This window comes from Aureobasidium melanogenum (genome assembly GCF_000721775.1).
Source record: "Aureobasidium melanogenum CBS 110374 unplaced genomic scaffold scaffold_18, whole genome shotgun sequence".
NCBI lineage: Eukaryota > Fungi > Ascomycota > Dothideomycetes > Dothideales > Saccotheciaceae > Aureobasidium > Aureobasidium melanogenum.
The window spans coordinates 408,561-432,214 of NW_024470070.1; the positions used below are offsets into that span (position 1 = coordinate 408,561).

At 50.1% G+C, this 23,654-nt stretch overlaps 10 protein-coding genes across 10 annotated transcripts; 6 read left to right on the forward strand and 4 right to left on the reverse strand.

The window, feature by feature from the left end:
- Positions 1-431: 431 nt before the first annotated feature.
- On the forward strand, positions 432-2,372 carry M437DRAFT_67962 (uncharacterized protein; the record flags this gene model as incomplete). The annotated part of the gene is made up of 2 exons (XM_041025026.1): positions 432-966; positions 1,027-2,372. 2 exons carry the CDS (start codon positions 432-434, stop codon positions 2,370-2,372), a joined length of 1,881 nt encoding a protein of 626 aa, XP_040877821.1.
- An 897-nt stretch (positions 2,373-3,269) lies between these two features.
- Positions 3,270-4,578, forward strand: M437DRAFT_67963 (coproporphyrinogen III oxidase; the record flags this gene model as incomplete). The annotated part of the gene is made up of 2 exons (XM_041025027.1): positions 3,270-3,497; positions 3,559-4,578. 2 exons carry the CDS (start codon positions 3,270-3,272, stop codon positions 4,576-4,578), a joined length of 1,248 nt encoding a protein of 415 aa, XP_040877822.1.
- A 275-nt stretch (positions 4,579-4,853) lies between these two features.
- Positions 4,854-5,441, forward strand: M437DRAFT_16722 (uncharacterized protein; the record flags this gene model as incomplete). The annotated part of the gene is made up of 2 exons (XM_041018873.1): positions 4,854-5,326; positions 5,390-5,441. Coding segments are annotated over 2 exons (525 nt in total), but the record flags the coding sequence as incomplete, so codon positions are not given.
- A 644-nt stretch (positions 5,442-6,085) lies between these two features.
- M437DRAFT_53944 (uncharacterized protein) lies at positions 6,086-9,343 on the reverse strand (the record flags this gene model as incomplete). The annotated part of the gene is made up of 2 exons (XM_041022607.1): positions 6,086-8,939; positions 9,207-9,343. 2 exons carry the CDS (start codon positions 9,341-9,343, stop codon positions 6,086-6,088), a joined length of 2,991 nt encoding a protein of 996 aa, XP_040877824.1.
- A 1,174-nt stretch (positions 9,344-10,517) lies between these two features.
- M437DRAFT_86512 (ras-domain-containing protein) lies at positions 10,518-11,322 on the forward strand (the record flags this gene model as incomplete). The annotated part of the gene is made up of 4 exons (XM_041028475.1): positions 10,518-10,538; positions 10,594-10,996; positions 11,055-11,135; positions 11,186-11,322. The coding sequence occupies 4 exons, from the start codon at positions 10,518-10,520 to the stop codon at positions 11,320-11,322; spliced, it is 642 nt and encodes a 213-aa protein (XP_040877825.1).
- A 753-nt stretch (positions 11,323-12,075) lies between these two features.
- On the reverse strand, positions 12,076-12,729 carry M437DRAFT_53576 (uncharacterized protein; the record flags this gene model as incomplete). Its single annotated transcript, XM_041022547.1, has 1 exon — positions 12,076-12,729. The coding sequence occupies one exon, from the start codon at positions 12,727-12,729 to the stop codon at positions 12,076-12,078; it is 654 nt and encodes a 217-aa protein (XP_040877826.1).
- Positions 12,730-13,229: 500 nt separating this feature from the next.
- Positions 13,230-14,669, forward strand: M437DRAFT_77162 (uncharacterized protein; the record flags this gene model as incomplete). Its single annotated transcript, XM_041026749.1, has 2 exons — positions 13,230-14,562; positions 14,620-14,669. The coding sequence occupies 2 exons, from the start codon at positions 13,230-13,232 to the stop codon at positions 14,667-14,669; spliced, it is 1,383 nt and encodes a 460-aa protein (XP_040877827.1).
- Positions 14,670-15,161: 492 nt separating this feature from the next.
- On the reverse strand, positions 15,162-18,034 carry M437DRAFT_67969 (uncharacterized protein; the record flags this gene model as incomplete). The annotated part of the gene is made up of 5 exons (XM_041025028.1): positions 15,162-16,914; positions 16,963-17,003; positions 17,068-17,580; positions 17,637-17,949; positions 18,006-18,034. 5 exons carry the CDS (start codon positions 18,032-18,034, stop codon positions 15,162-15,164), a joined length of 2,649 nt encoding a protein of 882 aa, XP_040877828.1.
- A 799-nt stretch (positions 18,035-18,833) lies between these two features.
- Positions 18,834-19,312, reverse strand: M437DRAFT_77164 (uncharacterized protein; the record flags this gene model as incomplete). The annotated part of the gene is made up of 2 exons (XM_041026750.1): positions 18,834-19,218; positions 19,272-19,312. 2 exons carry the CDS (start codon positions 19,310-19,312, stop codon positions 18,834-18,836), a joined length of 426 nt encoding a protein of 141 aa, XP_040877829.1.
- Positions 19,313-20,188: 876 nt separating this feature from the next.
- M437DRAFT_53573 (uncharacterized protein) lies at positions 20,189-23,364 on the forward strand (the record flags this gene model as incomplete). The annotated part of the gene is made up of 9 exons (XM_041022546.1): positions 20,189-20,552; positions 20,601-20,653; positions 20,708-21,219; positions 21,273-21,328; positions 21,376-22,133; positions 22,183-22,537; positions 22,592-22,703; positions 22,754-22,851; positions 22,904-23,364. 9 exons carry the CDS (start codon positions 20,189-20,191, stop codon positions 23,362-23,364), a joined length of 2,769 nt encoding a protein of 922 aa, XP_040877830.1.
- Positions 23,365-23,654: the final 290 nt, after the last annotated feature.

Consider the following 23,654-nt stretch of genomic DNA (forward strand, 5'->3'; position numbering starts at 1 on the left):
CTTTGCTCGAACATATTCCTTTTCCCTACAAAACCGCAAAGTTGCCCTAAGAAGTTGCAACCAATACAATACTGAGATGGAAATGGAGTTTCGGGTACCAGAAGCCAAGCTAAGCTTAAGAGTCGCCGGGCCGGCCATTCGCCTGTGATTTGCAGTCCCTGCGGCGATGTTGGCTGGTTACCTGGGCAATCTCAGAGCGCGTCACGTCCGCGCTGCGGATGACAAAATCCATCTCTCGAACACCCCAAGTTTCCTTTGTGTTCGTGAAGCTCCTTCATCCAAGGAGTCTGTCATATACTCTCCTGTCCAGCTCGTTATACCTGCTGAAATTCGCGAGAAATCATTGGTTTGCTATATCTAGGCCCGCTTGCTCAAGCATATCACTAATCATCCTAATCTAGCCACGTCCTCCGCAGTCCGATACACCCAAGATGGTCGAGTACAGTGAGCTGAGAAACCCTGAACTTCGAGAATTTCTCCAAGCTCGGAGACTTCCTGGTACTGGCACTAAGGCCGTCTTGGTACAGCGACTTCAAGAGAGCGACATATTCTATACGTCGTTCTCGTCGCAACAACATCGCGCGCACTCCAATCCTTTGCTCGAAGACATATTGGAGAAGATGAAGACCTCCGATCCAAGAGTTATCACGAAGATGCTGCGCAAGCTCGTCCACGCTAAGAATCTTCACAATACCAAGGAGAGAATGAAGAAACCGGGATTCGGAAAATATCGCAGCAGCAGCTCCATAGCTGGTGACTATAAAAAGCTCGCGTCTGGATATTGTCTTGAATGGAATTGTTCTCTCTGCTGCGATGCCTCCCTGAGCAAATCCCTCAACCATCTCCTTGGCTATGGTTCAACATGCTGGGGCAGGAAGTGTAAGGATCTCAACAACTGCTCCGGTTGTCGTGACGAGCTCCTAGGACTTGAGGATGCCTATATACAACGACGAGAAAAAGAGAGCTGTGAGGATGGGTCTTGTGGTGATCTCTCCAAATGTCTCAGATGCGAAGACCATATTTAAGATGCTTTGATTCCACTCAGCAGACCTGATGGTATCCCAGGACCTATTCATCACAGATGGATGCCATCAGATGTCACTCTACTCAAACAAGTCCTGACTGATGTGAGAAGCATGGTCCACAACGAGCACCTCGGCAAGCTTTTACTGAAGCTCAAAGATGAGGAACCAGATGCTGTTGAATGGGTCAATATCAAGCAAACACTGGCAAACAAAAAATGTCTTGGTTCAAACTGCTCTGCGTGCGGCACTGCCACCCTTACCGAATCCCTTGACGCCCTTTCAGATGGACTACATACTGACTGTGGCGGGGATGTCTCCTCTGCTTGCAGCAACATCATAACGTGTTCAAGCTGTCGTCATGCTCTCCAAAACATGGAAAACATCTTATCACGAAACGTGGAAGAAGGCCGCGATCACGAACCTTGCAAAACGTCCCTTGATTGCGATGCGTGGTCTTATCTTGCGACTGGCCTAAATCCGCTTGCCTTGTATCCCCAGCATGATAACACCAATCTCATCGAAAAAGCCTCACAAGTGGAAAAGCACTGTCAGGGTGAGAATCTTCGTGCGATGGACACATATGACGCTGGCAAACGGACCAAGTATGAACACAAAGGAACACAAACTGAAGGCAGCCACGATATTGTACGGCAATCCTGTTTCAGGGAACACGGACAATGCGATAGACCAGATCAGGACTTATCTTATGGACTATTTCACCCCTCCTCAGAAACCAGTATGGACCTTGATATACGGAATGATGAGCTTCGTCGTCGCCGAGTCAAGAGAACAAAGACGAGCCTGACTGAGAGCTCTGATGGTACTATGAGAGGCGCCAGCCGAAAGAGGCGATTCAGTAATCTCGATCTGCACTACACACTGCCTGCAGATTACCTCCTGGCAAAGCAAGTTCGTGCTGAAGAAGATCGAGAGAGACAAGAGAGGGAACGAGCTCTGTCAAGACACGAGCGGCCGTCATGGTTCGGGACGCCACAAGATCCATTGCCAGATCTTTGGATGGGGCGTCCAGTCCTTTCGGCAACCGGGATCGGCATGTTGAAGGCCATGGATTCGATACCAAAGTACTATCTTTCGAACTCGGAAGAAACCATGATCTCCTATGCCAAAACACAGAAGGACAGGCGTTTTTCTGATATCATCCGTAGGCTCGAAGCGGAGCTCATGTCGCGCGATTTCTGGATGCAAAGCCTGGGTTACGATTCAAGTGATGGATTCGGCAATATACCTGCTGGTGATTACAGGTTGAAACATGAGCAGAGTGATTTTGGCCAAGAGAGAGAATCGAATCGTGTGGAGCGCTGGGTATCTACCCTTCCAAGGTTTTGATATCTTCTCTTCAAGGTAGTGAACAATCGCTGTTCACTTGTTGGGATGTGGTTTGTATAGACAAAGTACCTCGATGAGCTTGGCTTCAGTAGGCTAGTATCTAACGGGTACAACCGATACCTTCTGAAGACTTTACAAATGGGTAATAAGGTCCAAGTGATCGTCAAGTGAGGAATCCTCCTGCCTGTGGAATCTTCTTATCCTTTCACCATGGCGTAGGGTCGAATTTTACGCTGTTCAAAGACAAGAGATTTCGAATATGTTTCGCCTCTCATCACACACTGCTCTACCGCATTACCGGAATAGGTTGTCTTACTAAACCTTGACAGTACTTCCTATTCTTTCTTTGAAGACGGATTTGTTTTTGGAGTGACCCTGGCTTCACATGTTTCCTGTCTCAGTGAATTCTTGCCGAGCCGGTATGCGTCAAACTCGGCATATTGTATAAGGATGTGGACATTGCATTTGTGACGGTTGTGACACTCGCAACTCGAACATGATGAACGGTGGTGTTGTCAAGAGCTTCAATTGCATGAGTGAAGCGTGCCAACTGTAGCACATTCTATAAAGACGGGCGGAACAGGAAAGCACAAATGGCATTATGTTGATCTACGGATCGGTCCTTCCTTGAGAGATGATATGACACGGGTGCCTTCGCGACGAGACGAATCTGATGTCTGGTGGCCCCTTCGGATTGGGAAGGAAATGGTCTCTTAGTGGACTCTTGGGGTGGCCATATGTGTAACATGTGGAGTGATCGGCCCTGACAGGTCATGGCCCGAGCTTCATAGGATTGATGATGAGTAGACACTCTTGACAACATTGAGTTTAAATACGAAAGGTTGCCTTTGCTCTTCGTCTGCCCAACTCCTTTGGCCTCTCTCGGGTATTTTCAACATGAGTACATTCGCAGCCACGGCATTCCGCCGCACCGCACAAGCAAGCCGAGCACCTTCCTGGCAAGCTCGTGCTGCCAGATTCACCAAGCAACAAGTCCGTTCAATTGGCGACCATGGCACCAAGCCGCCGCTTCCTCCAGGCACTCCTCAGCCTTCGAGAGTCGTCGCACCCAAGACGCGCCTCGCCGTCGGTGTCGTCTTTGTCGGTGCACTGATCTACTCAATGGTACACTTCACTCCATTAAGACGTACATGGACTGCCCAGACACTGACACACGACCAAACAGGCCACTGGAGATGTAGAGCACACCGAGCCGCCATCCATTGCAGAGCGCGATAGTCTCAGTAAGCGCGAATCCGGCGTCACCCAGACGTCCCCCATGCGTCTGAGAATGGAACAATTCATAAAAACAAAGCAGGAGGAGATCGTCCGCGAGCTTGAGAAGGTCGACGGCACCCGCTTCAAAGTCGACAAGTGGGACCGCCCCAATGGCGGCGGCGGCATCACCTGCGTTCTTCAAGACGGCAATGTCTTTGAGAAAGGCGGCGTCAACACCAGCATCGTCTACGGCACCCTGCCGCGCGCTGCCATCAGCAAGATGAGGGTCAACCACAAGGCTTTGGATCCGGATGTCGAGAGCTTGGAATTCTTTGCTGCCGGTTTGAGTATGGTCCTGCATCCCAGCAACCCCATGGCTCCTACCGTGCACCTGAACTATCGCTACTTTGAAACTGCAAATGCCGACGGCACCCCCAATGCTTGGTGGTTCGGCGGCGGCACTGATCTTACCCCTTCGTACTTGTTCGACGAAGATGTCATTCACTTCCACCGCACAATCAAAGATGCCTGTGATGCTCATGACAAGACCTACTATGCTCGTTTCAAGGAGTGGTGCGACAAGTACTTTTATGTTTCGCACCGTGGAGAGACACGTGGTGTCGGTGGCATCTTCTTCGATGACCTCGACGAGACTGAGAAGGACCAAGAGGCTCTCTTCTCCTTCTCTCAGTCATGTCTCAATGCTTTCCTGCCCTCATACATCCCCATCATCGAGAAGAGAAAGACTATGCCCTTCACTGAAAAGGAGAAGGCATGGCAACAATTACGCAGAGGCCGCTACGTCGAATTCAATTTGGTGCACGACCGCGGCACCAGCTTTGGTCTCAACACCCCTGGCTCCAGAGTTGAGAGTATCTTGATGAGCTTGCCATTGACTGCTCGCTGGCAATACATGCACGCACCCGAGAAGGGCTCGAGGGAAGAGCGCATGCTGAGCGTCCTCAAGGAGCCCAAGGAGTGGGTATAGAAGGTCGCAAGACGAATAAAAATTGTAATATAACCTTTGTACAGAGCATCTGCGGGCGGATGGTTTGGAATATCTGTAGAACAACTCAAAAAGAAGAAACGCAGCATGTCGTCATGACTTTTTCCCTGGATGATGTCAAGTAAACAGTCGGAGCTTCACACATATTCTGCCACGCAAGTACAACTTAATAATCGCACCTTCTATCTCAACTATCTCAATTGGAAAGAACATCAGAATCTGAGAAAGTAGTCGCAGCCATGTCAGCACAAGGCGCCTTCCACCGCTTGCTCTCCTTCTTCGCAACCCGTTCATCACGCCCAAACACCTCGACGATAACCTTCATGGACTCTCTTCGAGGTGACCTCTCTCTTGGCCTCAACTTCCCCGTCGCAGTCTTCCTAGCCACTGTCCGTCATCTCGTGTTCCGCAACACTGGTTTCTGGTCCTTGACCATCTACGTCCCCACCGTACGCACAAGTCGCAAACTGCTCGGCGGCCCTTCTGCATGCAAAGACCTAGATGAAAGCAAGAGATATGGATGTGGGGAACTAGTGACATTGGCAAAGAATGACGGCGTCGTCGCTCAAGCTGATGCTGTGGGTTTGTGGATGCTTGCTGCCGAGAAGGACGGTAAAGTGAAGGGAGAGGAGGTGAGATTGTTCCAACGGGGTGAGATTATGGAGAGAATTGCTGCTCGTAGAAGAGGCATGGATAATGTGTTGCCCTTCTGGAGAGGTGGGCCATTGATGTGAGTTTCTTCTTCTTGCTGAAGTGGGTTGTTGTTTGTGGCTGATGCTGACATGTTTCACAGTCCTTCTGCTCATTCATGGGCTGTCAAGAAGGCCTTTGATGTCGAGGTCTACGATGGCCACAAGAGAGCTTAACGGCCTCTAGACATTCAATAGCAGCGATCCCATGGTACAATTTCACGACTGGTCCACCACAATAGTGTGCAACAGAGCCAGCGCTAAATCAAAGAACAAAGAGACGTGTGGCGCGAAGCTACCTAGCCGCTTCGAAGGACCAGCTACCGGCTCAGTTACACTACGTTCAGGGGTTACACCGAGGCATAGAGCAATACTGCAAACCCATCAAAATAAACGCCTGCGTCTCACAATAAGGTCTGCTCCACAGATTGATCCTCGAGTATCTCTGGACACATGTGGGGACTCATTCTGAAGATACGGAAAGTCATGAACAAAAGGACAGTCTGCGGTTCCCTCGAGGACACATCGGTTCTCGCGAGAGGTATATTTCAAGCAGTTACGAATGACTCAGTCATACCTTCCGATGGACGCTTGCTTCACATTCAATCTAGAGCAAGAATCTTCGGCTAAAACTTCTTGCCATCTGTGATGATCGTATGTCTATGACAATCAATTGGACCATATGCTTGCCAACCAATGCTCTATCTTTTTACCTAGCAAGCATTACACACTTTCGTGGTTCTACCATTCTCCTCTCCCGATCTTCAACCAATAGTCCTTTGCCTTCTTCGCCACCTCCACTAACGAGCCCTCATCTTCGACTTTTCGTAGCTCTCGACTTGCACAATGTATCGAGCCGGGGTGGTGACTCTGATGTGGGTGTATTTCTTCATCCACTCCTTTGGATCTTTGGGGTTGTCGGGCTGCATGACTCCAGGTGTTTGAGCCACGGATGTGTCGTTCTGCTCGTACAGAACGTTGAAGCGGCGGTAGGTTTCGCATTCCTCAACAGCACTGCCTGCGAACCAATTCACCAAGAACTCTGTGGCTTCCTGTTCACTGCTGTCCCACGTGGACGCGTATTCCGGCATCTCGATCTTGGGTGGAGAGTACAGCATAGAAGGCGGTCTCACATCTGAGCGGAACGGGTTGCGGCTGTTGTCGGCTACAGGTGTACCAAGCAGTTCACAGACGAGCTGCCAACATTTGACTCTGGGGGAAGTGTCATTAGTGCCTTTCTCACGGTCTTCGTCAATCAGCTCTGCGAGCCATGCCAAGATACCAGGTCGACAGTAGATGCGGTCGTTTCGTCCACCTTCCGGCTTTGCCTTGTAGCCTTCAAAGATCTCTAACACCTGAAGTGCCTGGGCTGGGTGGTACTTGAAGATCTCGTCGGTGATAAGTGTGAGTGTGCCACTCGGGAATAGGCGCATGCAGTTGTACTTCGCTGGCAAATCGGCACGATTTCTGATGGCCTTCGAAACACCAACTTGGAAGATGTTAACTCCAGTCGCCAAAACACTCCAAAAGTCTGGCAGTTTCCAAAAGAAATTCATCGACGGGTGGAATAGAACCACTCTGTTAACGGTCGACCCTTTGCCACAGAATTGGCTCCACAGGTCACAATCCTCCGAATGGACGAACTTTGCGCCGACTTCGTTCAAGAAGACTTCAACAAGTTTCGTCTCCGGTGTCCCCTTAGGGAAGCAGAGATACACGAACTTCTCGATATGCTTGCCTCTGTTTGCAGCGAATAGTACCTCGGGGTTGAGATCAAGGTGCTCAGAACACATTGAGATGAAAGAGGCTTTGGTCTGTCTGACGATGATGGGTTCAGAGGTGCCGGGTACTGCTGCTTGGAGATACCATCGCAGGCCTGGCCTTTCTGGACCTCGATAAGGCATGAACTTCCAGTCTGGATTCTGAGTAGGATAAATGACGAAGATGAAATCGTCCGTTCGGAGGGCGATACAAGATGAGTGTAAGACTAGAAAGTCCTCGAGGTAAGTAGCTAAGGCATCCCCTGGAGCACAAATGACACCACCAGATGCCCATGTGTTGTCCTTCAAATACCAGTAGGCTTCGAAGTCACGCGAGCGACAAATTTCGGAGCCTTCGAGTGAGGAATTCTCACAGATAGTTTCAAGAAATTTTACTCGACTTACTCTTTCGTCGAAGACCAGCTTGATGTTCATAGTGTGAGCAGGTGGCTTAGTAGGTCTGATGCTGAGACTTATGCTAACAGGATCTGAAGTATCCTTCTCGTTCGACACATCGAAATTAGTTGCTGTGTTGATAGGTAGTTCCTCAGTAAGACCTTGCACTTCAGCATCTTTCATGTGGACCTCTTTTGCTGCGCCATTTCTAGGCTCAAATGATGCGGTAGATGCGAGAGATGGTGATTGGATCGGAGTCCGCTCATCAGGACGCAGCCTGGGATTTGGCAGACTGGTTCTGTCTCTGCGTCCCTCAGCCTCGTCCTGACGCAATCCATAACGATCGGGGCTATCTGAACGGCGCCTTGCCCGGAAGCCGTTGACATCCTCATGGCTCTCTCGCGTAGATACATCGACATTTCGCTGGAAATTATAACCATGGACATATTCACACTGCTCGTCGGTGAATTTACATTGGTTGTTTTCCCAATATGCACAGGTAGCGGCTTTCTTAGGCTCCAACAGCCCAGTCCAAGTATGTGCGCAGTAGCACTCTTCCTCAGACTTGTTACAAGTGCCTCTGTACCAAAATCGACATGTCAAGTGTTTTCTGGAGAAGCGAGGTGCGTCTGGTTGAGCTAACGGATATGCGAATCTTTGTTCGGATGCTTGTGCCGTATGAGGTGCTGGAATGCGAACATGAAGAGGTTCACGTTGGTACCCAGAGGTCGAGGCGGAACGTCGCTCTAAGGCAGACGCTGACTTTGGTGCTGCTGAACCTTCTAAATTCTCGCGTCTGGTCACATTGATGTCTAGTCGCAAGGCGTTCGATGTAGATGAAGGGCCACTTGGAGGGTTTAGGACTTTTCCAGTATTCGGATCGATGAAGTTCAGAGCATTTGGGTCAGGTGCAGGTTCGTTGTGGCTGTAAAGATGCATTCGCCTTTGCGTAGATAGATTGACGAATTGAGGATCAGTCGAGTCTTTGGGCGTGTATTCATTGACTCGTGGTCGTTGTCTAGGCTTGACCTTTGGTTCATGGAACAATTTTATTGGTGGCGCTCTACGCGACGGTCCAGCGGCTTTGGGTGCGGGTTTCGAAGTGTCATTAGTGACAGTAGCGCCGGCCGGATTTCTAGGCAAGAGGCTGGTCGAATTTCTAGGCACTTCCGCATACGTCTCGGTAGTGGCTGTTGATGCGGCGTCCCTGCGCTCGGGGAACTTTCTTGATTCACTTGGTACAGTGGTAGAGGTAGCGTCTGAAGCACGGCGTTGTTCGAGATTGCCCGGCACTGTCGACAGATTTCGCGCCGTAGATGATTTTACCAGTTTGGAAGCCTGGGACGTTGAGGAACTATCACCGGCGTCTTTATGTGGACGTCCGGGACCTTTGTCTTTGGCAGCTGCAACTTCGCTGGTAGCGTCCCCTGGCTGAGATTTCTTATGAACGCTTGAAGTGTTGAATGATTTAGGCCTAGATGTAACTACAGATGTTGTTCTGCCTAGAGGTGAAATTTTTAGTCAGTATAGGACCCTAAGCCTTCAATGTTTTGCTAGAGCTCTTGCGAATATTTCGATGTCCATCGGGATCAGAGTATGCCACAAGACTAGGCAGTTGTTTGTTGAGAACAACATCACTTTCACAGGGTCTTAGTTGAGCTTGACCCTGTGCGGCATTTCCTTCTGCGAAGGCAACTTCCACATCAAGTTGTTGAAACAGAGAGCGTGGAAGTTCTGACGCACGAGGTCTATACCTTTGTCTGACGTACCTGATGGTTGCTTCGTGGCTTCTTTCTCACTGGGTTGATCATTTACACGAGCCCGCTTCGGCACAGTTGTTGAACGTGACATCGGGGACTTGCGAGGACTTTCCGTGAGTTCAGTCGTACGCTCGTTGAACATAGAGTACTGTGAATTGGACACATCATTGATCGACAGCGATGGAGAGGGTGAGCGAGGGTCGGATAGAACCCTCTTACGCTTCCGGCTGGCAGAGCCGCCGGGGGTAGTGGGCTCGGAGAGAGAGGTGTCTGGTTTTCTAGGCGATTCTTCGGTGACGGAAGACGGGGAGCTGGTTGCATCACGGGTTGGCGCCTTCCTCGCAGTTCCCTTCTTGGTCAGATCCTTTTTGGAGACGAGACGACGGCGGGGTGTAGGTTCCCGAGCTTCTTTCTGGCGGCGCTTCTCTGCACGTTTGGCACGGCGACGCTCACGTTGCTCTTCATCTTCTCTTACTGCGGTATTGAACTTGGAAACCTTGAACAGTTTAACACGACCGTTAGCGGCGTCTCGTTTGTGACGTTCCCATTTGACGAGGCAGTCAGTATCGTGGAAGTTCTCGCGTGGCTCCCAAGTAGATCTGTGGAGTTCGTAGCCTTCCCATTTGACCAAGTAAAGTGGCTCGCCGTCGTCTGACTCTCGCTCTGCAAGAATCTGATGCAAGTCAGTGACAGAGCAGAGAGAGTGAGGTGGCAGGCGATTGACCTTTTCGACACTGTACTCTGGTTCAAGTTCGCTTTGAACAGTGCTATCAGTGTTGACTGAATCACTATCGTCGTCCTCTTCGAAGGGCAATCGAGACTTATGAGTGGCCATGATGGAAGACGAGTTGGGAGGTCATGACAACGCGTCGACAGGTAGAAGTCTTTGACGGTGCAGCACGACTGGTGGAGTGACGGAAGTTTGGAGAAAAGTCGATGTTTTGAAAGGTCGCGCCTTCCACCTGCAAGTGATAGATAATAAGTTGCACGTGTGATAGTGCCAAGGCTTTGCGATGGACGGTGCGGATTGGCTGGAGGTGGGGAAAGATGGGAAGGAGCAGACGGCGCTGGCGTTGGCGTTGGCGTGTCTCTCTGGACCGGGCTTGGGCTGCCTGGAGTTTCAAACAACAGCTGATCTTCTCTCTACCACGTCAACTCTCCTCTTGTGCTCAACCCCTTGTTGTTGCTGTTCGCCGACACACTGCTGTGCGCTCCATTGAAACAACACACACGACCTCGTTATCGCTGTCTCTGCCGCCACGCCTGCTGAGATCCGCCCCTCCTTAATCCAGCCCCCGACTTCACACATTACCACCATGGCCAACGACGAGTACGATGTAAGCTCACACCTCCGTCGCGCCTTCATAGTCTCAGTACTAACTCCACCTCCAGTTCCTCTTCAAGGTCGTCCTGATCGGAGATTCTGGTGTCGGTAAATCCAACCTCTTGAGCCGTTTCACCCGCAACGAGTTCAACCTCGACTCAAAGTCGACCATCGGTGTCGAGTTCGCTACGCGCAGCATCCAAGTCGACAACAAGACCATCAAGGCTCAGATCTGGGATACCGCCGGACAGGAGCGTTACCGTGCCATCACCTCAGCTTACTACCGCGGTGCCGTCGGTGCCCTGCTCGTCTACGACATCAGCAAGCACCAGACATACGAGAATGTCACCAGATGGCTCAAGGAGCTGAGAGACCATGCTGACAGTAACATTGTCATCATGCTCGTTGGAAACAAGTCCGATTTGAGACACTTGCGCGCTGTGCCTACCGAGGAGGCTAAACAATTTGCCAGTAAGTCTCGTGCGCTTCGCCATGTCTACCACATCTGACTAATTGCTCTTTACCTCAGGCGAAAACAACCTTTCGTTCATCGAGACCTCTGCTCTGGACGCCAGCAACGTCGAGCTTGCTTTCCAAAACATCCTTACAGGTATGCAGTCTATGCTTCGTTGCCGCGACTTCGTCTTACACATGTTCCAGAAATCTACCGCATTGTTTCCAGCAAGGCTCTCGATCAAGGCGAAGGCAAGGAGAGCGGCCCCGGAAGTGGTGCCCCTGTCAGCGTTCCCTTGACCAAGCCCGCCGACGGTAACGCAAAGTCTGGCCAGTGCTGCTAAATGCACAAAACTCCCCGATACCCGACCCATGAACAATTTCAAAGAGCACGCGATACGAGAAAAACAAAGAAAACATTCCGGAAATGCTGTTCACACTTTCATCCTTCCCTATGGGCGATGTCGTGTGACCCTTTCCCTACCGGCGTTATGAAGGCGTAAACGATCTCGCCATACACCACGCGAATCACCTGGTACGAGGCTCTATATCACTCTGCTCCACGTGAACGCTTATTTTTCTTTACCCTTTGCGTTTTTGTTGGTTGCGATCTAATTCCCTTTTTGTCATGTTAACGTTGCAAATGTACCGGGCTGGAGGGAGCATGCTTTACGTCTTCTTCCTGCTTTCTTGTCTGTTTGGTGTTTATACATCGGGGGAAGGAGTCTTTGGCAACACGAATGCGGGAATATAGTCGCACTCGAAAGAGGAAGAAGAGATCATGAGCTTCCTCCTCGAGACGCCAAATGAAAACGAAATACGAAACATGCCTTTCTTGTTTTCTGCGTGATAGTTTGTCAGCTCCTCTGGGCTATGTTTAACATTAGTAAATTGTTTGTCACACTAATCAACAAGGCTTGGCTGCGCGCTCTCACTACCTGGGTCGAAGTATAGTCTCTGGGAATCATGAAGGTCGTGGCTGCACGAAATTGGAGTATCGTGTATTGCAAGAGGAAATTTACAGAAGTTTGCTAGGTCAATTCATGAGATTATAGATATCTCCATGAAATCAGTCAAATGGATTGACCTGTGGATGTTTAAAATTTTCTGAAGCCACCATTGCCAGTGACCATGTCCTGACCCTTTTGGCTGATCTCCTGACTTGGTTGCACCCAAGCCTTCGAGGCATCAGTGTGCTTTGCAGTCCCGAACTTTTTGATGCACCAGTCAAGGACAGCATCAAACTCCCTCCTGCTCTCTTTTGCAAGCGCTTGCTTATCTCCTTGACCTTTTGACAGCTTTTCTAGGCTGTCTACAAAGTCTCGAGCAGATTTTTGAGGAGGCATCTTGTTTTCACCTTGATCCTTTTTCTTTTCCACCTCGGCCTTTTCCTCGTCTGTGGCTTTTTCCCATACCAATTCGAAGGGCTCGGAGCTCGAGACATCGTGGTACCAGGCTCTAGTGTTGTTGAAATCTCCTTCTATACGATGGAGGATACCGTGTAGGTACATGGCTTCAAATGCTGGATCGGACTGCATGTGTCGCACCAGGAAATGGGCTGAAGGCAGGTCATGGTTGAGAAGATGTAACAGAGCCTCGAGTGCTGGATGTAAATATAAGGATGCTATCTTGTCGGTCAAGGTTGGGTCGATGGCTTTTGCTGGTGGCAGCAATGGTACGGGGAGAGTCTTGATGTGAGTGAGCAGCTCGTCAAAGCTGACAGGACTGTTTGCCGAATACACGCTGGTCATGGTTTTTGATTGTGGATTCCTACATTGCATAAACAGGCTCCTCGGAGGCTATATTTACTGGCGTTCGATTCAGTGCGCGGAACAATTTATCGTCGTCGTCATGATCCAGCAGGGCAGCGGTGGTCGGCCCGTGGCCGATTCACATAGCAAGAGACGTCATGTTACCAAACCGGGACATGTGGGAGGTGATGGAACCGGTTTTGAGTTATTCGCTGGTGGAGCTCGCGCGCTTCTTGACTAGCTCTCAGGAACAAGTTTGCTTATATACACGGTGCTGGCCTCCAAAATCTGTTCACAAGCCTCTTCAATCCCGGTAATACAAAGGCGAGCAAGTCCGTACGACGAGCGAGACGAAAGCCCCCAGATCATCGCGCCCCCCAGATTCCATCTCACCATCGCCTTGGCCCGACGTCATTCTCGAGATCGCCAAATAAACAACGCGACACTTGTTCTTCGTCTTACACAGCCAGGAGCCAGTTCTTGATTTTCTGTATTAGAATATGGTCGGCACTAGAAATGTTGCCTCGTTCGGCCTTAAGAGAAGCAAGAGCAATGGCAATGGTCGTCCGGACCAGGCAGACATCGAAAGCGGCCTAAATGGCAGGAAGAAACCGAACATGTTCAGATTCAGGGACGCCGCCCGTACTGCCCTACATGACCAGAGAAGAGAAGATCTCAAGCAGAAAATCTTGGCTGGTGTTGAAAATGTAGACATTGAGCACTTCAGAAAGTCCGACGAGGAGCTCAAGCAGATCAAAGACAAGAAAGTCAGAAAGTTCTACCAAGATCAAAACAATCGTCTCAATGACTGGGCCGAAGTCGACGCTTTGGTCAAGGCATTGGCCGATGATGTTCTAGACAGCATGAACCCAGACGCAGATGGTGATGGCCAACGAGAACGCCATGGAGGTCTGCAAGATGCCGATGGCGCCATTTGGGAGTTCCTTCCCGACGATGTCAAGGAGAACAGACAGAAGGCAGAGAAGAAGGCCAAGTGGGCCATCAACATCAACGTTATTGCCAACATTCTGCTCCTGATCGCTAAGCTTGCCGCCGCTTTCTACTCATCCTCGCTCTCTTTGATCGCCTCGCTCGTCGACTCGGCTCTAGATCTACTGTGTACTCTGATTGTCTGGAGCACCAACAGACTCGTTCAATGGCGCCTCAAAGCTCTTCGAAAGCGTTTCCCCGTCGGCCGTCGTCGCCTTGAACCCCTCGGTATTCTCGTCTTCTCCATCATCATGGTCATCTCCTTCCTCCAGATCTTGCAAGAGTCGGTACAAAAACTTCTGCCCGATGCTCCCCACAAGGCCAAGGAGTTGTCTGCTATCGCTATCGGCGCCATGCTGGCCACCATCATTGTCAAGGGTATCATTGGTCTAGGATGTGTTCGTATCAAGACCACTCAAGTGCAAGCTCTGGCCCAAGACTGCAAGACTGACGTTGTCTTCAACACTCTGTCCCTCCTGTTCCCCTTCATCGGCTACAAAGCAAACGTATGGTGGCTGGACCCCGTCGGTGCTGGTATTCTATCCCTCTTCATCATCTACGACTGGGCAGGTACCTGCTTTGAGAACGTCACTAGACTCTCCGGCCAGGCAGCCGACGAGCAGCTGCAAAAGAAATTGCTGTACCTATGCTACCGTTTCTCCCCTGTTGTCGATGGCTTCAAGAGCATCACCAGTTACCACGCCGGCGACGGTATCTGGGTCGAGATTGACTTTCTCCTCAACGACCAAGCTAAGTTGCACAGCACCCACGATATCGCAGAGACTATTCAGTACACCTGCGAGGGCTTGACAGAGGTCGATCGCTGCTTCGTCACATGTGACTGTAAGTTTTCTCTTCTAGCTAAACTTTCAAAGAGAATGCTGACCCTTTTGCCTCTAGACACTTCTGCAGGCCCAAGTGGTCACGCCGCCGACTCAGAAAGAGTCTAAAAAGACAAAGGTTTTTAAGAGCCTGAGCTTGCTCCTATAACGTTCACCATAAATCCATCTGTGATGGAAATCACTTTACTGTATGCCTTCTAGTTTGAGGCATCCAAGAAATGACATAAAGTCATTCGATTGCGACAGGCTGTGTCTGCGCGAATCAGCATCTGGCATCTGGCATCCATATGCTTTTCTCCCTTAGTTCCGCATTTTGTACCATAAAAATTGTTGTAGTTCTCAAAATTCGATTATTCTTTTGTCCAGAGTATGTGCTGCATCAACTTACTCGTGCCCCAATCATCTTTCTGTCGCGAGATTTTTGTTCTTCATAAACATTTGCGTGCCTTACCATTCTTGAAACTTAGAATTGCGTCACCAAAAGACCACTTCATTGTGACCGCATGCAGCATAGGACTGATTTGACTTGCATAAATTGATCTAGCTACGCACATCATTTGTATCGTATAAGGTCATTTTCGTGGTTTGTACTGAGCCACTCTACTTCATGTAACCATGAGCCGACAGCCACTCTCTAACAATCTCAAGATCGTGTTGTGCGTATCTGGCTCTGCCCTTAATTGTGTCGCTGACGACAGCAAGACCACGGTCATAGCCAGCGTTGTCCTTGTTCTTGAAGAAGTCGGCAATATCCTTCTCTACCTCGAAGCTCGAGAATCTGTTCAAACTCATGCGGAGATATCTCTCTAGGACGACCATGTTGTTGCCAAGACGCTCTCTCAGCATGGTCCAGTTCTCCTTGACGAAGTGCCAGACTTCGAGCTTGGTCTTTGAGTTGAGAGCCAGTGCTCTGGAAGGAGTGTGCAGGTCTTGGGTGGCGACGGCGCCGCTGAAAGACCACTTGAGGTATTCTCTGGCCAACTCAGTCGACTGGACTCTGCCGAGTGCTTGAAGAGCAATCTCCTTGCCATCGACAGAGGTTGTGTTGAGGTATTCTTTCATGACAGCATCGTATGCAGGCTTACCACCTTCCTTGACGGCAATCTTGAAGGTAGCTGTGCGCAAACTGGGGTGAATAGCCTTCTTGTCACCGCCCTCAGTGAAAGCAGTGAAACGCTTCTTAGCTTCGGCAACAGTAGCCTCATGTCCTGCCATACCAGCAGAAGCGAGCAGAAGAGCACGCAGCTGACCAGTCAGGTAATCGTCGTGGGGAGCGAAGTCCCAGCCGATCTTGTCAGTGGCTTCGCTAACCAAGCGCAGAGTGTACTGGCGAAGACCCTCAGAAACCTGCTCGTCGTCGGCAAAGACAGATCTGATGTTTCCGAGACTTGAAAGAACTTCGGACCAGACAAGGTAGTTGGTCTCCTTGGTGAAGCCCTCTAGGAAAGAAAGGACACCGGCAGTGGTTGCATCGCCTGAGATGGCGAGAGCTGCAGCATCGCCGATCAAACCAATCTTGTCCTGAGGAGAGAGCTTATCAAGCTGAGTTGAAAGTTGTGTGAGTCTCTTGGGAGGAAGGTTTGTGCGGTAGAAGCCAGTCTGTTCGGAGTTGAGCTTGTAGAAGCTGTCGTCGACGTCACGGATAGTATCCTCCTTAGCAGTGAGAGAGCCGCTCTTGACTTCGGATGTGTTTGAGCCAGACTTGAGACCAAGAGGGATCCACCAGGTGGTCTCGTCCTCTTCAGGCTTGACATCTCCACCACTAAGGAATCGAGACTGCTTGATGCTGATTTGACCGGGCTCTTCAGCTACAGTAACGACAGGGAAACCAATCTTACGGATCCAGGGGTCCATGAAAGTGTTGACGTCCTTTCCGCTGGCCTTGCTAAGAGCAGACCACAAATCACTAGTGGTAGCGTTCTGGTACTTGTGAGCCTGAAGGTAGTCGCCAACACCGTGCAAGAAGGTCTCAACACCCAAGTGAGAAGCCAGCATACGGATGACTGAGCTTCCCTTGAGATAACTGATAGAGTCGAAGATCTGATCGACTTCCAGTGCGTTCCTGACGGGAACCTCAATAGGGTGAGAAGTTCTCAAGGAGTCCAAGTTGAAAGCAGTTTGCATAGACTCAGTGACGAATTGAGACCAGACTGACCAATCCGGGTGGAGGTGGTCCACAGCCAACCAGCCGACCCAGGTAGCGAAACCCTCGTTCAACCAGAGTTCTGACCACCAGTCCATGGTGACGAGGTTTCCGAACCATTGGTGGGCAAGCTCGTGAGCAACAACGTAGACAATGCGGTTCTTGTACTTCTGGTCCGAGGCGTATTCGTCGAAGAGGACGGCGGTAGTTCTAGATATTGTCAGACGAGCAAATACAAAAACGTTCCTATTAACTTACCTGTAGGTGATCAAACCCCAGTTCTCCATGGCACCGTGTGACTAGCAGAATCTGGTCAGCATGATTTGCGCTAAGTTGAGGTATAAGAAAGGTCAGAAAACATACGAATTCGTGAACAGCCAAAAGATCGACCTTGGGAAGAGGGTATTCAATGCGGAAGATCTCGGAGAAGTAGTCGACGACCTGGTGAGCACTCTCCAGGGCCAGTTTGCCCTGTTCCTTGAGGCCTCTGGTGGTGTAGACTCTGACGGGGAGGTTCTTGCCGTTGTACTTGCGTCTAGTAAAGTCCTCGATGTATTCAAAGTCACCGAAAGCCCAAGCCAGAAGGTAGGTGCTCATGATAGGAGTGCGGTCGAAGGAAACGATCTTTGTGCCAGACTTGTTACCCTTCTTGACTTCCTTCTCAGGCATGTTGGACAGAGCGGTCTGGTCCTCTGGAATCTCAATCTCGAAGTCGAAAGTTGCCTTGAGGTTGGGCTCATCGAAACAGGGGAAGGCTCTGCGGGCGTCGCAAGATTCGAATTGAGTGGACAGCATGTAGTGGTATTCAGAGTCTCTGGGGACAGATGCGGCGGCAGGGACGGTGGGCTTGTACTTGGAACGGTAGAATCCAGCCATCTAAGATGACGGGTATGTTAGCATTGGTTCGTGTCGGGTGCGATGCGGATACTGACATCGTTGTTCATGATACCGCTGAATTGGACCGAGATGACAGCCTTGTGCGATTGAGGGATGGGCTGGTCGAAGTGGAAGGTAGCCCTCTGGTTCTTCTCATCGTAGGAGATGGTGGAAGCCTTGATAGCACCCTCGGTCTTTCCTTGTTCGGTCGAGACCTGGGCGCTGTGGACCTTGAGCTGGTGGGTGTTCAGAGTGATTTCCTTGGTGTCTTGCTTGACTTCGACGTCAATGTCGACCTTGCCCTGGTAGGACCAGCTACCGCCGAGCTCGAGATCGAATAGGGAGATGGCATAGTTGGATGGCTTGACCCTGTGTAACAACAATGTCAGTGATGTGGTTATCTAACGTGTCGGCGGAGGACATACACGTCGGGAAGAACGTCTCTGTCGGCCATGATTTTTATCAAGGTGCTTGAAGCAGAGCTTGAACAGTGTCTAGTAAGGGATTTTGTACCGAAGGATACAGGAATCAAGGATGGCTGCAAGGGCACAAAGCAGTTTAATTTGGATGCGTCTCCAGGGCGTCGGATAGGGCGTGAGTGGCGTGTGGTGTTGCACGAGTACAAACGAGGAAGGAGGGCGCTCGGGAGCTCGTTTGCTGCCCCTCCCCCGCGCTTGCCCTGCACACCCTGCAGCACATTGTGGATCCCTCGCCGAAGCAGCGACGACTTTTGCATCTGACTGACAGCCTGTCTCTGAGACAAGACGAGCACTCGAGTAATGCTCTGTCTTCCGCAATGAATAGAGCATGAACTGGTGCTTTCTGCGCGGGGTTTGCTCCTCAGCCGCCTCGGCGAATGCAGACAAGTCGGCTCTTTTCACTCATGGCTTTATTAAGCTCAAGACAGTTGCTGCTCACAGATAAATTCGTCAAATTTAGGTATTTTGGTTATGCTTCGCTTACTGGCGACAGAGCCTTCTCTTTCGATACGAGTCCTTTTTACAAATGGTTACGACAAAAAGCTTGCTCCTCGTTTGCGACCACAGTATCTGCAGTACACAGCCGAAGTCTTCTCTCGTCCGATCCTCCTTCATTACTGTACAAAGCTTCGATGCACTGCCGTGTTGACCCCCAAATATGCAATATCCCGTAGTCCCAAATGTTCTGTGCTGTCGTGTGACCCAACGCCCGAAATGCTTCTCTCATGTCATTATGCCTCCAAGGTCTTCATTCCATGGTTGTGCTCCAATCTTCTAGAGCCTTACGGCAACGTCGATGCATGGTATGCGCCACTCTTTCTTTCCAAACATCTCTTTCAACCATTCGGCCACGCTGATCTGCGGTTGTATATCGAGTCCTGTCTTCTTGGAGAAACCGTCGGTAACTGAATGCGCAATCGATGCTGCTGCCGATTGAATGACCGATGAGGCTACTGCGACGTTGTCTCCAAGAGCGGTGGTTGTAGAGTTTCCGGTATGCGCCGACGACGAGTCGGGCTGCGGCTCGAACCAATTATTGTGGAAGTCGTAGACGGAGATGACGAGAACAGTCAGGAGCAGCGAGCAGTATACGCATGGTCGGTTGAGATAGTACATGGCCGAAATGAAGAGTACCAGGTAGAGGGGCGGCACATTCGAACTGTTGTTTAGGTCAGCAACATGATCTCCACTGCTACGCTCGGCAGGACTGACATGAAGAAAAGGACTGGAAGCCATGTCCGTAGGCAAAACATGATCGCTGCCGATCCAGAGTCACTTGGCTAGGAGACCCTCTGAATTGTCTGAATCGTCCCTTAGGTTGGGTTGAGTCGAGAATAACAAAGTGTTTGGTCCCTCGTTAGGAGGGTCATCGCAAAGGCCGCGAGTCTTGGCTTCGTCACTTCCCTCCTTCGGCTCCTCCGCGCCTGACGTCTCAACCTCTACTCTTGACTGCCATCACAGAGTAAGGTGACGCTATCAAAAGGCACAATCTCATTCAGAGACAAATGCTGTCCATAAAGAGTCCATGTTTCGTTGCTTCTCAGTGTGTTTAGTTCCTGATAATATTGTGCAATCCTACAGCTAGACGTGTTACATTGGTTCACTTCACTTGAGCGTCCTCGTCCGACTGATTGCTTGAACGAACAATTCCGATCCCTTCCACCAACTCACTTCCACAGTTCTACGGTAAATTTTTATATAAAAACAGCCCCTATTCTCTTGCCGACCTCCTCCAATACATTACAAAGTCAAGTTGCCATCTCGGGCACTCGAGAACTACTGCCATTTTTCAATTCACTTTTTTTACACCATTGGCCTCTACATTCTCCTTCCACTACCAACATTCACCCTAACCCATCCCGACCACTCACCTTACCTTTCACTCAACACTATAACAACTACCTCGACATCCAAACTCTTTCTTCCCTCTACTACCTTTCAACTACATACCCCTTCTTCTTTCCCACCACATACCCCTTCTCCCTACACCATCAACACCAAGTATGGCCTCGCGATCAGAATCGCCGGATATCATTGAAACTCGTGTGGTTCTTGGTAAGCGCGAACGAGAAGTGCCAAACGAACCGGTTCCCATCAAGGTCGAAAAGGCCGATGACAACCAGAACGAGATGCCTGAAGAAACGCCTGCTACCGATAGTGGCGGCTACTTTGACGACGATGATGATCTAAGCTCAACCGCACTTTCAGATATGGAAGACGACCCCGAGAACCCCGACGACAATGAACCTGAACAAGGTGAAGTTCTTTGGCGAGAAGCTGACGAGGAGTTCCCTCCTTGCCCTGCGTATCATGAGGACGTACGCACCATATCTTCTCAAATCACGGCGATCCTGGACAAGACAGTCGAACATCTCTCAGAAATCAGTGACCAGAGCGACAGCCTTTCCAGATTGCTCGAGCAAGCTAAGGAGACCAGGAAGTTCCCTGACCCAAAGATCCCAACCATCGCGCTCCTGGGTGACGCAGGCGCGGGTATGTCTTGCTCTAAGGTAACTATGAATGCAGCTGACATGCTTCCAGGCAAAAGCTCCCTGATTAGTGCCTTGCTCGATACACCCCACATCTCCAGAGAGGTATGCAACACTTTTTGGCGTGTCGCAATGCACAGTACTCATCGATAACGACAGGGCAACTTTGGAACGTCCTGCACATGTGTCATAACCGAATACAGAAAGGCATTCTCTCAACAGAAGAAGCAGTTCGCTGCAAAAGTCGAGTTTCTTAGCAGCAAGGACCGTTGCACTCTGCTGAAGGACTACCTTTCCGATTATGTCACGTTTCACTTCCAGCAGGACGAAGACTGGACATACGACGAAGAAAAGGAATTCAGTGCTCAGGCCAAGACCGCCGAGGCAACCTTCCTGGATCTCTTCCGAGGGCAGTCAGAATTCACTACACGTGAGGAGCTGAAGGCGTACATTCATACGGCCTTTGAAGTTGCCGAGGATGCTAAGCCCCTACTTGCACAATTCGAGGAGTGGTGCAAAGAGCTCATTTTGGAACATTCATCCTCTACTGAGTCTGAGCTGATCGAAGCAGACAGAGCCTTCGAGCTAGCGAGACTTGTGGGTCCATTTCTGTCTGCCAGTGCATCTTGGAGTGACAAACCCTCGCTCTGGCCCATTGTTCGCCAAGTCAGGTAAGTTACAGATACCATGAGTACTATACATATTCTAATTCCTAAATCTATAGCATTGGTGTTCGCGGTCCCAGGATTCTTGACTATGCCATTCTTGCTGATTTACCAGGTATTAGGACTCTTTATACTTGTTTGGACCAAGCTGATCATTACTAGGCGTCTCTGACACTAATCGCATTCGAGTCAAAGCCAGCAAAAACTACATTTTGAAGAGTGATCATCTCTGGATTGTTTCGCCTATAGGCCGTTGTGCGACGGACACCAGTGTTGATAGTCTGATCTACGAATTCGGTGATCGTTTCAAAGATCGTCTGGCTATCATCTGCACCAAGACGGACGACCCCATGACATTTCAAAGTTTCGCGCAAGAATACCAGGAAGATGCAAAACCTTGCAAAAAATACGACGACGGAACCAAAAAGGCAAAGACGGATCTTTCAAATGCAAAGGCAGCACTCAGAAGAGCTACAGCTCCAACTACACGTCAAGAGCGAAGCAGAGTCGTCGAACATTGCCGCAAAAAGTACGAGAGACTTCTTCATCGTCGTCTGGAAGTCATGGTTCAGGTCAGAAACCGCAAAGTTACCGCCTTGATCATGGCTGAGAAGGCCGATCGCATCCAGGGCGAAGCGGCCAGCCTGATCTTCCCTGTGTCAAACCTACACTATTCGTGGCTCAAGGGTTACAAGGATGGGGGCAATGAAGCTTCACCACAGTTGAGCGCTGAGATGACAGGGATTCCCAAGCTCCGCGCACATGCACTTTCGATTGTCGCTAAAGAGGTCTGGACGACTTTCATGATCCACATCCGCCATAAAGTTGTTGCTTTCGTTACGGCCCTCAGAGCTTGGGCGACCGCCACCAGAAGAGGCAATGATAGTGGGGTCGCAGATGCCCATGCGAAATATGTAAAGGTGCGGTCAAACTGATCCATTGTTGTCTCCCTTCGCTCACGTTTCACAGATCATCGAAGATGCCCTGAAGGTTTATCGCGAAAGAATGGCAGGAAGAGCGACAGACCTGTTGGCCGCTCCTATGAGAAAGGCCAACCTTGAAATGGGCAAAAAGGCGCACGAATTTCTGCACAAAGAGGTCCGTGGTTGGCATTGGTGCACCATTAAGGCATTCGTGCGCAGAGGCGGGAAGTACAAGTCCAAGAGTGTGGGCCATCATTCTTGGAATGCAAAGATGATGCTACCTGCAGTCAAGTTCATGGCGAGTGGTTGGGACGAAGTGGTTTCGGAGGAGGAGGATGCCATCAAGGCTGCTCTTGCCGAGATCTTGAAGGCCCTTACCGGCACCCTGGAGGACGTGAAAGGTACGCAATTATCTGGAAGGTTTATCGATCAGGCTGACAAAAAAAACTCGTTAGAGCCGATGGAGCTCATGCAGATTCCTCAGGAGCAGTTTGAAAAGTTCCTCGACGCCCAGAAGCACGGTATTCGCGATGCCTTTGCGAGATATAAGGACGAATTCAACAAAGAGTTCCAGTAAGGACAGAACAGGCTTTTTGTCAGAAATCAAAACTGACAAGACATAGGAATGTCAAATACACTGCGGAAAAGGATGATGCTGCAGGTTACTTTGCGGAGGCAATGCAGAAGATTTACGAAGAAGCCGAGTACATGAAGGGTCAGAGCATAATCCTTGATTTCGAGATGAGTTCCAATGCTGATGTTATTAGGTACTGGTTACAAGGACGCCGTTATGACCAAGCTCGAACAACACGTCAATTCAGGCTCCAAGAGGTCGCCTTTCATCCAGATGGCTGACACATCTGCCAACAAGGTCTATCACACAGCAAGTACTACCACCAAACCTCTGGAAGCAGACTGCAACAAGATCTTCAGACAAATCTTCGACCAATTCGGTTGCATGCTAGACAACACGCCTGACCACGACGGGTCCGTCGCCGAAGTCAAAGGCAAACTTGCAAAGTATCTCGTCGACGCCGAGAAGGAGATGAAAACCATGGTCGAACGTCTCGCCGAGATTGAGCAAAACCCATACCCCGAGGGCGTCAAGAAAGAGGAAGAGTTGCCCGCTCCAAAGAAGATCAAGCTGGATCAGGACCAGTCAAACAAGGTCAAAGCACCTAAAGTCAGAAGATCTCTCAGAATCAAGAGTGAGGCCGAGGACGAGTGAAGAGCGGGAGACCAAGGTTCTCCGCTTCTGAAGAAGGACTGCGTTCTCGCTCGTGGCAGATTCTGGGATTTCACCTACCAATTTTCCTTTGTTTTCTTTGTCTTTTTTTCTTCTGATCATCCCCAGTTCTGATCATCCATCACATTGACATGCATCCACTTGCACATACACATCTGCTCGAAGGCGTTTCCAACCATCACATCACACCCCAAAGATTAACATCTTCCTGCTTCTTTGTACACAAGCATATTTCTACTTTTTGTCACCTTAATTACACAATCCCTTGGTTT